Source organism: Phodopus roborovskii, unplaced genomic scaffold (assembly GCF_943737965.1).
Source record: "Phodopus roborovskii unplaced genomic scaffold, PHOROB, whole genome shotgun sequence".
Classification (NCBI taxonomy): Eukaryota; Metazoa; Chordata; class Mammalia; order Rodentia; family Cricetidae; genus Phodopus; species Phodopus roborovskii.
The window spans coordinates 77,605,028-77,619,116 of record NW_026126418.1 but is presented as its reverse complement, the minus strand read 5'-3'; the positions used below and the strand labels follow the sequence as shown (position 1 = coordinate 77,619,116).

Here is a 14,089-nt window from a genome sequence, read left to right as displayed (position 1 = left end):
CACTTTAACTATAATAAACATACTTTTTTTTTTTTTTAAAGGGACAGATTCATTGTTACTGATTTATCTGGTCATAGAAAGCATTCCAGTACTGGAGACCTTTTGAGCATTGAACTTCAGCAGGTAGACTCTATTTATTTATCCTTTTTTTTAAATTAAAATAATAATTGAAAGCTAAGTTTATGTTTTCCTCTCTCTTCATGGAGGCCAAGAGTAACTCACTACTTCTTCAGAGGGAAGCTAATGCTCTGGCCATGCAACAGAAATGGAATTCCCTGGATGAAGGCAGACATCTTACTTTAAATCTTCTAAGCAAGGAAATTGAACTGAGAAATGGAGAGGTAAGGAAACTGAACGTCTCAGCTTCATGCTAACGTATTTGCTTTCTATGGCTGTGTATTGGGATATACGCTCAACTTTTCAGATGAATGATTACTTTTTAAAACTTAGAGTAAAAATACTAGTCTCAGACTTCTGAACTAATTCTTTAGCTAAGTCATTAAATTCCCATTGTAATTTAAAGGAGGTTCCAGGTTCTTCAGGTATAAAATTAATATTTTTCTTATTTACAGAGTGATTATACAGAAGACACAGTAGATACGAAGCCCGATAGAGATATTGAGTTAGAGCTTTCAGCACTTGATACTGATGAACCTGAAGGACAAAGTGAACAAATTGAAGTAAGTGCCAAAATTAGATAATTAGGTGGCTTTGTTCTGTTGTAAATTAAAACACAAAAAATACTGTCATATTGAAAGATTAACATTTTATTTTCTTAGGAAATCCTGGACCTACAGCTTGATATCAGTTCTCAAAATGATCAGTTGCTGAATGGAACAGCAATGGAAAATGGCCATCCAGGCCAGCAGCACCAGAAGGACACAGTAAAGCAGAAGAGACAGAGCTTAGGTGAAGACCATGTGATTCTGTGAGTGTTAGACAGACCCTTTGTAATCAGGGGGCATAAGGTATAAATTCTTAGAGAGGTAGATGGAGTATTAGAGTAGTTATGGCTTTTTACCATTTAAGTCTGAGATTAACACAGTTATAACTTCAACAGTTGTTGTAAGCTGTCATGGAATCAATAGCAAGACCCTATCTCAAAAATAAACCATAAGGGATTAGAGAGAGGCTCAGCAATTAAGAAGATGTGTTGCTCTTGCAGAAAGACCCAGGTTTGGTTCTCATTGTCCACATGGTTGCTCACAACCATCTGTAATTCTGTTCCAGGGAATCCTACCTCTTTGTGGGACCTCCAAGTGCATTGTACACATGTGGTACAGATACATACATGAATCTAAAACATACAAAATAAATCTTTTCTAAACTATTCATAAAAACTAAAACAAAAGCTATGTTGAATATTATTTTGAAAGTCATGTTATGATTTTCTTGCCATTTTATTTAATTACTGCCAAAGATTTGAGCCTGGTCTTAAACTTGATAATTACATGTCATCTAATCAGGAACTTTTATGACAAATTTGGAAATAGAACCTTTTTAGTGACTGATATTTTAAAAATTATTTTAGTTTGCATTTATTAATTTCTATGTGTCTGGGTGTCTGCCTGCATATATGTCTCTGCACCATGTGCACGCCTTGTGCTGTGCCTTCAGAGGACAGAACACGCATTATATCTCCTGGGATTGTAGTTATAAACAGTTGTGAACTGCCATGTGATTGCTGGGAATTGAACCTGAGTATCTGGAAAAACAGCCAGTGCTCTTAACCTCTGAGCCATCTCGCCAACCCCCATTCAAACTTTTCTTGATAGAAAAGATAGGCTTTTTCTGTTGGCTCTTAAAGTTTGAAATAGCTTTTGGAGAGCATATATTATAACTCTTAAATATTTGCACTTAAAGTTAATTTGCTTTCACTATCATTTATTTTCTCTCAGGGAGGAGCAAAAACCAGTTCTTCCGGTAACGTCTTGCTTTAGCCAGCCACTCCCAGTGTCTATTAGCAGTACAGGCTGCCTCCCCATCACCACATCTGTCAGTGTTGGCAACCTCATTCTGAAAACTCATGTTGTGTCTGAAGATAAAAACAACTTTTTGAAACCTATTGCAAATGGGAAGATGGTTAACAGCTGAAAGGAGGCTCATCTTTCAAATTTGTGACCACACCATGGAAGCATTTACACTAGCTTTTTATATATATAATATATATTATATAATGTATATTTTTTTTAAAAAAAAAAAGATATTACTGGGGGCATCCATTTCCTGTGGACTCTTTGATACTTCAAGCCCTCTTGCATTAGCATTATGAAAAAAAAGAAAAGAAAATTTACTTTACTAGGGTGTAACGTTCACTTTCCAGAAATTATTGGAATTTGGACAACATTATCTTAAGCTTCAAGCAGCTTTTTATGAGTTTGTAGCAATCCGGTGCAGTAACTGAGCCATTTCCTATTTTAAATGGCTTCTACAGTAAATTAACAACTCAGTTATTAAACTAGCAGGATCCTACAATGATACATCTAGTGAAAGTAGAGTTAATTAATTTATTTCTATTTTGTGTTTCACTGAGAGAAATTTCCATCTCATTCCAGCTGCTTTATTTATCTTTTTTATTGGACTTTGCATGGATTTTTCTTTTTATTTTCCTGTTTCTTTTTTCTTTTTTGTTTTTGAAAAGTGGAGTTAGATGTTCTTACCATAGAGTTTTACAGGGTTATATAATAGCTTTCTTTACTGCATTATATGTGGAAGTGTGGTGCAGTGCTTTTATCTGTAGCATTTAATTTTTAATTTCCCATTTTTCAAGAATAGTTTTCTGCTTTGTTAATATTTATACACAGGCTACTTGTTGAAGTAATTAATTAAAAATATAACCAAGTGCCTAAGTCTTTCAGCTGATGTACTAGATATTAAATTCTCCTAAGTTATGCAGAATCGTTTTTACAATTTTGATAAATTATGCACTAATGTAATGGCAATTTTTTAAAATGCAGATTTAAGCCTGTGCATTATTGAATCTGATGACTTGGCAGAAGAATCAGGTGCTTTCACCTTTCTTGAGAAAACCCTGTCTGTAGCATTTGCACTGACTAACAAGATGGTCTTGCTGGGTCTTTAATTTAAAGAGATTAATTTGAGTGTTCATTGCATTGTTTTAGTTACATATTGTTTGTTATTAACTTCATGTTGGGTTTAATTTTCCTTGTTTTCTGACTGTTAGTTTGATGAGACTATGAACCATGTAGTAGTAGAACATTGGCTAACATTTACCCATACTTAAGAACATGAATAATTTCTGCCCTGCCATAATGTGACTGAAATTTTCACTTGTCATCTATAAGTATGCATTATGTTCAGTCAGCCATGTCTCACATTTGTGGGTGGTATTTTATTGAAGTTTAAATTTCAGTCCACATTTGAAAACAAAAGCTGGGCATTCCTTCCTGGTGGTAATCTTACCTATAGTTTATCTTTTTTTGTTTTTCCTCCATTTCTTTAAGATTAGTTTGACTTTTATTATTTTTTAATTAACTTCTGTGAAGTTGTTTACTCTGACAAATGTACTGGAATATTTTAAGCCAAGCTGATCTTTCACCAGGTGTACTGTATGTAAGGGCTTCTCCTGCTAGCAAGATGCTTAAACAGGATCATGTTATTGGTCGTCTGAGCTATTTAGTTATTTTACAAAAAAACCACAGCATTGTATCAGATAAGATTTTGATAAAAGTTTTGTGCACATTTCCAGGGGTGGGAGGGTTGACATTTCCCTGAAATTTCTTGATTGGAATGAGTAAATACTGGTGTTTGATACCTGTCTTAATGAACATGCTCATAAGGTGACTGATAAGTTGTAAATAATACCTGAGAAACAAAGGGGTAGTTTTGATATTCTGGTGTCAGTATGGAAGATCTTACACATTTATTTAATACTTAAGTGTATGAAGATGTTTGTTTGTAGCATAACAGCACAGTAGCCTTGACTTAGTTTCCTTTGATTAGTACTGTACCTCTTTGCCATGGCCAGTGCTCCCCATCCCTACAAAGACATTTTATTTATTTCACTCTGTCACCTGAAATGAATAGGAACAAGAGTTTTAAACCATGTTACATTAACTTATTTCTGACATTATAAATTCACTTAGAATATTACAGGAACATGATTGTTATGTAATTTATATCAGAACCTTTCTTTGAATATGAACTTACTACATTTAAAATGCTTCCAATGTTCTTTTTTTTTTTCTGTTTATAATTCCAAAAAGGTTATGTAAATCAGTCTGTTTGTTTCATGAATATTTAATAGTGAGATCTTCCATGTTGAAGGTAATGTATTTTTTTTTTAAGATTTTAAAATTGCTATTTTGTTACAAAATAGAGACCTATTAACAGTTGAGAGCTCCTTATGTGCCCTCAGGGAAAGAACCCTCCGTGCAACAGAACTACACAAACATCCTCAGCACTTTCTGAGGGTGAATATATACTACATAAATTGATCTTGTGTATTTAACCTTTTTAATTTTAAAATTGAAATTTTGAAGCGTGGTTGTGCTCTGCTGGAGGGGATTGGGATGCTTAGGTGTTCACCTACTTGTTCAGTAAATTACATTTGCATCAGTATGTGTACTTGCCAACCTTATTGGTATGTCTCACACACTTAGAGTAAAATAATGCTTGTCTTGCAGCAGATGATCCCATAAAGTAATTACTCCCTATTCTTAAATTTTTACTCTTCCTCACTAACAACATAGGAATTGTTTCTGTGTCGATGTTATTCTGTATTGCATCTTTTATGTGGTGACAACCTACTGTCTGTTTTGGTGGGTTTAATGTGAAATAAAGCCATTGGATCTCTGCCACTTCAGAAGAAAGAACAGTTCATCTGACCTTTCTTCAAAATGGTTACCTACTGATGATAGAGGAAAATAGTACAAACAGACCTAGACCATGGCTTTTTTAAAATTGGGGGCAATCATCACTTTGATTTACCAAGACATTGTGATGAACACATTTGGCATCAGAGGCTACAATGCAATTGAAGAGAAAATTTGTAATATTGATATATAAACTGCATGTGTTGCCTGTGGATCCAATCAGGAAAAAGCAGTCTGAAGTCTGAAAAGCAGGAAAATGTTGTGTGTTTCCTTTATGTTTTGTTTTTCTTCCCAATTTGTAAGTTTAGATCCTAATAAGTGTGCCACATTGAGATGCTGTAAATGTAACATCATTAGTCTTGTGTGGGGTCATTTCATTTTATGAATTCTAAGAGTTCTGTGTGTATTCCTTCTAGTTGGTACCTAAACAAATCAGATTCTCTTGCCCTTGCTACCATGACTTATTTCAATGTCATGCAACAGACCAGTATATGTGGGGACAGTTGTACATTGTAATTTTTTTTTTTTAAGGTAGCTCTTTAAGCCCATGTCACTGATTCCCTCCTTTCATAGATTTTTACTCTAGTAAGAGAATTAAATGAAATCTCTCATACAAAAACTTAAACTTTCCCGTTTGTACGGCTCCTACTCACTTTGACCCAGATTTCAAGTTGATGCTGAGTTACAAAGCACATCCTGATTTTATATACAGAAGTTTCCAGAATGCAATGATTTGTAGGACTTTTGAATGGGATCATTTAACCATTTGAAAAAAATAATGTTTAAAAATCATCTACCCTACTTTTGAATTTTAGATGTGATACAGCCCATGTTGTCTTTTTTAGCCAGGGTTGGAACTTGTAACAACAATCAGATTCGATACGTGATTTTAGCAGAATCTGAGAATTTCTTCCCTTGTTTCTTGGAGTCATTTTCTGAGCAGACTGTCACCAATATTGGTAACTAATCATTAAAGAGTAAAGTTGCATTGCAGCTGTGTATTATTGTCTTAGAACTTTCTTTATGTTTTAGTGAATCAAGAGTACTGATGGGATCACTTACTGTAACTCCTTCTACAGAAGGGCCCCTTCTGTAAGCAGAACACAAATGCCATGCTCAAGGAGTATCCCTTTTTCTAGAGATTAAGTTTGTTAGTAACTCCTTTACACTAGCTGTTTCTTTGTATCCCTTTGCTGGCAAGGGAGTACAAGGAGTCAAACCATAGATCAGAACACCCCACATTTGAGTGGAGACTTATTTTTACTCTAAGGGGAGTTTTTCCCCCAAGGCTGAAACTGGCAAAATTTTTTTTCTTATATAAAAATTTAAAAATATCCCCTAAACCATTGGAAAAAGGACACTGGCTGCACTTAGTACTGCCAAAAGCCAAGGTCATTTGAACATATTCCATCATCCTTTCAAGAATTAGGCCTCACTTTATAACCCACGGCATGGAAGTGCATGCATTCTCTTAGCTGGGCAAACAGTTATACTGTAGTTGTGATACAACACATGTGGCTTTTGTTTGTACTGCACATACCCACTGTACAGCCACTCGGGAGTATCGTGGTTAGCTTGCAGCAACTGCCGTCTGCATTTATTACTGTTTATTGCATATTCTTTTCCCTGGAAATGAAAGAGAAACGTTTTTCTTGTTGCATTGATTACATTTTATAAATTTGCTTAGCTGGAAAGTTTGGGAAAAGAGGCCTGTTTGTCAATTGTACAACCGATTGTGAAGCTTAGTGTGAATATTTTTACGTCTGTATTAGACATTTTCTTTGCAAATCTATTGTTCGATTGAAATGTAAATGAAATTAAAGATGGTGTACACCCATCATGTAAAAAGCAGGCACCATCTCTAAGATGGATTTAATGCTCATTTTTAAGGCATATACTCAGCTTCTATTTAAAACTATAAAGTAATTCTGTACAATGAAATGGGGAATATATATGGGAATAAATTCTATTCCATTTATTTCAATTTGAGTTTCCAAATTGTAATGTTTCCCTTTGTGCTATAGGAATAGGATTAAATGGGGGGGAAGGCTAGGACTTATAAAACCTGTATATGGGGGGAGGGCAGAGATGGAGCAATGAGGGTTGTGATGATAGTGAATAGCAAAGAGTGAATTCTGTTGTGTTTTTGCTGTAGCACCGAAGTGAAGAGATATTAGCTTTGGCTGTTCACAAAATAGAGCATCATGATTTTCAGTGTTTGAGAGAAAACTGATGGAAAAAGTTTGCAGTACTTGACATGTATTTGCATGCACAAAATAAAATTATTTGTCCACCTTAAAAGTTGTTTGTTTAGTGTGAATGTTAAGTTTTTGATATGCTTTAGTTGTTCTGATATATATCTTATAAAGCTCCTTAAATAGGAACTTAAATGATCTCTTGCTCCATTGGTATATCTTTGGGAAGTAAATAGACCCAAGGAAGTTGATATATTTCCTAATTGTCTGACATTTCATTAAATACAGAATACTTTTTAAATGGGAGGTGGTGTAAAAAGAAATAATACTGAGTATACTGTCTTTGGGAGATAATAGAACAGATGCATAAATAGGACAAAGTCATGTGTTATGAAAGTATGAAAATCATTCTGTAGGCTTCAGGAAAAAGTTTTTTTAAATGACCTGAATCTCAGCACCATTGTCATTGATCCCAGGGTGCCTTTATTTATTCACCCAGCTGTGTCCTAAGCCTTTGTCTGTGCCAGTCTTTTAGACTATAGGTCAATAAAATGAACCCTTTCCATAGAAGCTCGTGGTATAGAAATGGGAAAAACCAAGATGAATAGCTCAGAAAGCTACATACAAAGGGTCCAGATACAGTTGTGTTGATCAAGAGGGGGTGCTTCTCTGTGAGACAACCTCTGGCTAGACTTTAAATCCTGCATAACATTTTTACCAGTAACAAATCATCTTCATGATCTCCTGATCTCTACCTCTATTTTGTATTTTAATCCTGTTTTTCATCTGAGAGGTTTTGTAATTTGCCAAGATCTCATAACCAGAAAGTAATAGAGTCAGAGTTCTGCCATCTTTCTCTCCCAAAAAGGTAATAGTGGTGGCAGTTGTATCCATTTCCACCTAAGTGGAAAGTGTGATTAAGGAATGGGACTTCACAGAGTAATAACATAGACAGCCAAATCTCAGAGCATTTAGTATGTTTCAGAGTTCTAAGTGTTACAACGTAGATTATTGTTACCATTCTCAGACAAGAAAAGGAATATAGATTCTTTTCAGAATGGGCCCAAGTTTACACTGCTAGAAAAGGTAGATAGGCATTGAGTATTATACTAAAGAGATTATAAGAGCATCTTGGAAGTTACATAAGGGAATGACTTGAGATTTTTTAGAAAGGATACTTTGGCAGTGGTGTAAAAGATGAAAGCTGGAGATAGACCAGCAAGGAGGCTGTGTTAATACTGTAAGTGTAGACTACATGACCATGCAGGGATGGAGGAAAAGAGATGAGCTTGAAGATTAGGGTTGGGGAGAATGAATGACCAGATTTGCTGTGCTTTTTAAAAAAAGTGCATTAGACATCTGTGCATTATTAGAGGACTGGAAATTTGTTTAAAGATTACAAACCCTGTTTTACTGAGGACAGGTATAATTTTCACATGCAGTCTTGAATAAACCCCAGAGTGACTTTGGGGTATAGGAAGAAGCAAGAAGAAGAGCCATGAAGATGTGAACCAGGCAGAGAAAACAAGTTACTACAGTGGTAGGGTCTTACATAGCCCATTTGGTCTCAAACTCAGAATCCTGAGTGCTAAGATCACAGATGTACACCTTTACACCCAGCATGGAAAGTTACCATCATGGAAGAAATGAAATTTCACAAAGATTTATGGCTAATGCCTATTGTAAAAACATGCTTAACATGCTACTGCTCAGAGACCTGTGGGATAGCTTCATAAATAGGTCTTGCTTAAGGATTTTTTTCAAAACCCATTCTGAATGAGGATCAGATGGAGAGTAAGAAAGGTGTGGTTAAAAATAGATATATAAGTCCAAGAGAATGAAGATTAGTTGTATTTTCTTAAACTGTATTTTGAAATATAGAGTCATAGGAAGTTACAGAAAGTACAGACATTACCATGTACCTTTCACATAGTTTGTCTCATGGTAGTATATTGCATAGCTAGTACAATATTAGAACCAGAAAACTGACATCATATGCAATCCAGTAGACCTTCTTTACCCCTTCTCAGCTTCATGTGTATTCATTCACCTATGTATGCCCACCCACAAAGGGGTGTATGAGTGGTTCTTACTCAGGTTTTTCAAGTGTAAGTTTGTGGAAAGGCCATTGCTAAGACAACTGTTTTCCTCTCATTCATTCTTTTCGCCCTTTATAGTCACACTATTTTTCTTAGCATGCTCTCTGAACCCTGGCAGCCACTAATTTGTTCTCCATCTCTGTAATTTTGTCATGATGACAATGTTATATAAGTGAAATAATACCATATGTAATTTTTTGAAATTGGCTGTTTTTTTAAAATGAATTTAGCACAATTACCTTGAACTTCATCCAAGTTGTTGCATGTATTAATAGTTTGTTCTTTTTATCGCTGAGTAATATGCCATGGTATAGATATACCATGGTTTGTTTAACCATCCTCCATTAAAAGGCATTTGAGTTGTTTCAAATTTCTATTACAAATAAAGCTGCTATGAACATTTGTATAAATGCTTTTGTGTGGTTATAGTTTTTATTTCTGAAATATTGAGTAAATACAGTGGTATTTTTTGTCTACTTGTGAAGAGGATGAGGAATTGTCAATTTAAGATTAATTCCTTAAAAGTCCAGTTCACTAGTGCTGATGAGGTGGTTCAGTGGTTAAGAGAACATACTGTTCTTCCAGAGGACCTTTCCAGATCCCAGATGATAACTCAACTATCTGTAACTCAAGTCCCAGGGCATCTCATTTCTTCTGGACTCCATGGACACCAGGTACTCATGGTACAAGGCATACATTCAGGCAAAAGGCCCTTTTTTATAACAATAAAAATTTTAAAATTGAGTTTGTGAAAATAGATACACAATGATAAAGTAAATTTGCATTTTCCTGTATTAGTTTTCTATTGTCACATAAATTACTCACTCCCTCAACAGCAGTGTAACATAACAGTACTTACTATCTCAGATTCTGTAGGTCAAGAAGTTGAATGTGACTTAAGTGGGTCCTTTGAGTCTCTTAGAAACTGTAATCCAAAAGTTGGTTGGCATTGCCATCATCTTCTCACTGCTCAGATGTGGAAGAATAAGCTTCCAAGTTCAGTCCTATGAAGGCTGGTGGGGATCTTCTGTATGAACTATTGAAATGAAAGCTCAGACTTGCTGACTGTTCATTGGAGTCTAGTCTGCCAGTTCTTTGCCAGATAAGTCTCCGTTGTACATCTCACAGTGGAAGACTGGATGAGATTGGCTTATCTAAGTGGCAAGAAAAGCCATAGAGCAAGCAAGAAAGCTGAAAAGTTAGTCTTACAATCTTACCCTGAAAGTGGCATCTGATTACTTTTGTGATATTTTAGTCTTCAGAAGTAAGGCCCTAGGCCAAGTCCACACTTGAGGCAGGGAGATGTATACAACTGCATGAATCCTAGAGACAGGTTGTTTGTTTCATTTGGCAATAGGATTTTGTTCAATCAGGAGACAGAAACCATGTAGTGGTTATATGGGATGTATTTTTTTTTAAATATTAAACTATATTAAAGAATTAACTGTAAGATAAAATATAGCACACTGTGGTTCAAGGAAGGGCACCTAAGGACAAACTTGGAAAGAGGCCACTTCTAAGCATCATTGGGAGATGCTATACTTAGCCTAGTAGGCAAAATATTGCTGATTTGCTCTGGCTTAAACTAGTTGCTGGCAAGCAGAGAGCCTTCTCAGGCCACAGGTGGAGTATGCAGCCTGCAGAGAAAATTGGTACCGGGTTCCCAGGTCTTTGGAAGGTGGAAGCGGGAAGCAGAATGCTTCAAGACACCAGTTGCATTGAGAATTCTGGAAAATTCTTAGTAGGTTGAAGTGTCCACATGCTAGATACATGAATGGGGGAGTGCTCTACTGAATGTCCTTCATGTCAATATTACTGGTCTTCCATGTGGCTTCAGGAAAACCTGAAGTGTCCCTTCAGTGCCCTGTAATAAGAAAATCGCTCAGTGTCATTACAGAGCAGGGAGAAATCTTTGAGGAATTATGTAGACTGAAGACTGAATTGAGGACAAAGAGGCAGTAAATTCATCAACCAAAGATTTTTTACAAGCTACCTAAGGAAATTGAATCCATTACAGAAAACCTTCCAACAAAATGCCAGACCCATTCAAAGTCAGTGTATTAAAAACAGAAACAATGCCAATTTTACAAAAACTCTTAAGAAAGTGGGAGGAGTTAACTTCCAACTAGTGTTATTAAACCAATGTCTTTATTAGGGTTTCTATTTATGTGATGATCCTCTGTGACTAAAAGCAACAAGAAAGGAAGAGTTTATTTTACAACTCTTAGGTCACTCTCCATCACTGAGGGAAGTCAGGGCAGGAACTCAAGGCAGGAACCCGGAAGCAGGAACTGAAGCAGAAGTTAGGGAAGAATGCTAAAACTGGCTTGCTTCACTACATGATTACCTGCTCAGAGGCACCCCACCCAGAATGGGCTTGACATTGCCTACAGGTCAATCTCATGGAGAATTTTCTCAATATTAAGATTTCCTCCCTCCTGGATATTTCTAGATTTGTGTCAACAAACCAGGATACCAAACTAACCCTGACAATAAAATGAGACATTACCAAATATCTAAACATACAGAGTTCTTAATATAGCTTCTACATAAGGATATTAGTATATATACAAAATATATCAAGTCCAAACATGGCTTTTTCCAGAAATGCATGATTGATTTTGAATTTCTAAATCAGTAGTTGAGCATATTAACAGAATAATACTGTTATAGGGTCACTTAGATTTTTTTAAAAAAGATTTTTAAATTACATGTATGTGTGTATGTCTCTATATGGGTATGTGCATATGAGTACAGGCATCTGTGGGAGCCAGAAGAGGTGTCAGATTCCCTGCAGCTGGTTATGAGCTGCCTGACATGGGTCCCAGAAACTGAATTCTGATCTTCTACAAGAGCAGTATGTGCTTTTAATCAGTGAGCCACCTCTTCAGCCCCTTACCCTTAACATTTTTAAGAATATGGGCTATTTGTATTTTTGCTGAAAGTAGTATTAAAGTTATAAAAGCAAGGTTTTGTGGATTTTTTTATGATTTAATCAGGAAGTTAATTGTTGCTTTAAGGTCACATACGATCTAAGAACACATCACTTAGAACCTATACCAAAGATTTGACCAGTTTAAGTTGGGTTATTCTGGATTCTAATTAAAAAAAGACATTCAGTCATAATAAATGGAACCTCCTACCCAAATAAAAAGAAGAGAAAAAGAGTAAAGGAGAGGGAAGTAGAGTGTGTGTGGGGATGTGTGTGGTGTTAGTATCCAGGCATCTGAACTTGCCTGCCCTTGGGGTTCTGACAGGGTATGTCTTCAACTGAAGCCACTGAGTACCACATGTGCATATTCACTATATTCCCTTTAACAAGGGCCCTGCCCACCTCCTATCATATTCTTTCCCTCTCTCCTCCCTCTCTCTCTCTCTCTTCATCTCCCTCTCCTCCCTCTTCCTCTCCATGTTCCTCTTCCACTACTTTTGTCCCCAGAAACCCATCTCTATGCCTCCTTTGTGAGTGGTGATGGTCTCCGATTCCCTATTTTCAACACCCATAATGTTCTTTTCAAGCTGACCTTATCAGTTAATTATTTGGAATGTGAACTGGAGAGTAAGACAAAAGCTGCAGTAAAAAATAGGATTGCTAGCTGGGTGGTGATGGCACATTCCTTTAATCACAGCACTCAGGAATCAGAGGCAGGGGGATTTCTGTGCGTTCCAGGATAGCCTGGTCTACAGACAGAGTAAATTCCATGACAGGCTGAGAAGCTACACAGAGAAACCCTGTCTTAAAAGATGAATGAATGAATATTAAATAAATAAATAAATAAATAGGGTTGCTACATGCTGTGACCCTTGGCTACATGCCTTTGCTTTCTCTTGTGGGCCTGCCCCAGAGCCTTTGTTTTGCATGTCTCTTGAAGGTTCTTGCTTATTCCTGTCTACAGCAGAGATCTCAGTTTACACATGTTCTTGAAGGTAAGCTGCAGGTTCTCAAAGCAGCACATGGTCTTCTTGGTTACCATCTTCCCAAAGAGAACATCCCGGATATGCTGCAGGTACTCTTTGAGTTTCTCTCCTTTCCAGCTCCTGCCCAGCCCTCGAGCTGGAGGTATCCAGAGCCATGCCAGCCTGAGCTCCACTATGTCATCCCTCTACAGAGCTCATGTGGCAGGGGTAGTGGTAGGAGTGTGGTGGCTTGGAGAGATCCCTTGCATTTCTGAGCCTGGTCCAGCCCTAGCCCAATCCTGGACCAACTAAGTGGACTTTGGAAGCTTAGTCAGATCTGAGGGTACATCCAGCTCTCCAAGCCTATCACTCCCATCACCCAGTGTGGGCAAGAAGGTGACATTCCAAAGTGTCCTGCCACAGGGAAGATGGGTACCTCAAGCATGCTCTGCTAGGAGGCCTATTTTAAAAACCGTTGTGAATCTGAAATCATGTGAAAAAAGGATGAAATCCGTGTGTAAGTAGCTTCTTTTGAATGAAGGAATGGTAAATCTTCAAGGTCAACTTAAAGCATGTCTCTTGATCTGTCTGTGAGGGTGTTTCTACAGTACATTATGGTGATACATTATTTATGATTTATTAAAGCTTACCTGAGGATTCAGAAAGCAAGGTCAGCCACAAGCCATAGAAGCCAGGCACATACCTTTAAGGAAGTGGTGGGGCACACCTTTAATCCTAGGACTCAGGATTAAGAGGTTGATGGATCTGTTAGTTCAAGGCCACCCAGATCTACACAAGATTGAGCAAATCCTAAAGAGAAACCACTCACACAAAGATTACCTCAGCACCTGGGATCACACACTTTTAATTTCAACACTAGAGGGATATAAAAGAGCAGGGCCTTCAATAGTATCAGGGATTCATTCTATAGCCACTCTGAGGAGAGGTTACAGTCTGAGGCTTGGTGAAAGCCTAATCCTCGTGGAGACAGGATCAGCCCATTCAGCCTGAGGTAGAGGTTAAGAAGCTGTTTTGCTTTTCTGATCTTCAGCTTGAAGTTTGA

The 14,089-nt window shown here is 36.9% G+C and overlaps 1 protein-coding gene across 5 annotated transcripts in view; it reads left to right on the top strand.

The window, feature by feature from the left end:
• Rc3h2 (ring finger and CCCH-type domains 2) overlaps nt 1–9,539 on the top strand; it is a 64,691-nt gene extending 55,152 nt beyond the window's left edge. For 4 of the 5 annotated variants that reach the window (XM_051185337.1, XM_051185334.1, XM_051185335.1 and 1 more), the window contains 5 exons: nt 42–123; nt 207–341; nt 573–680; nt 780–928; nt 1,899–9,539. In XM_051185337.1, the coding sequence (XP_051041294.1) occupies nt 42–123; nt 207–341; nt 573–680; nt 780–928; nt 1,899–2,094 (670 nt within the window). In that variant the 3' untranslated portion in view covers nt 2,095–9,539. The remainder of the gene's footprint in view (nt 1–41; nt 124–206; nt 342–572; nt 681–779; nt 929–1,898) is intronic. The other variant, XM_051185336.1, reaches the window with a different exon arrangement.
• Nucleotides 9,540–14,089: the final 4,550 nt, after the last annotated feature.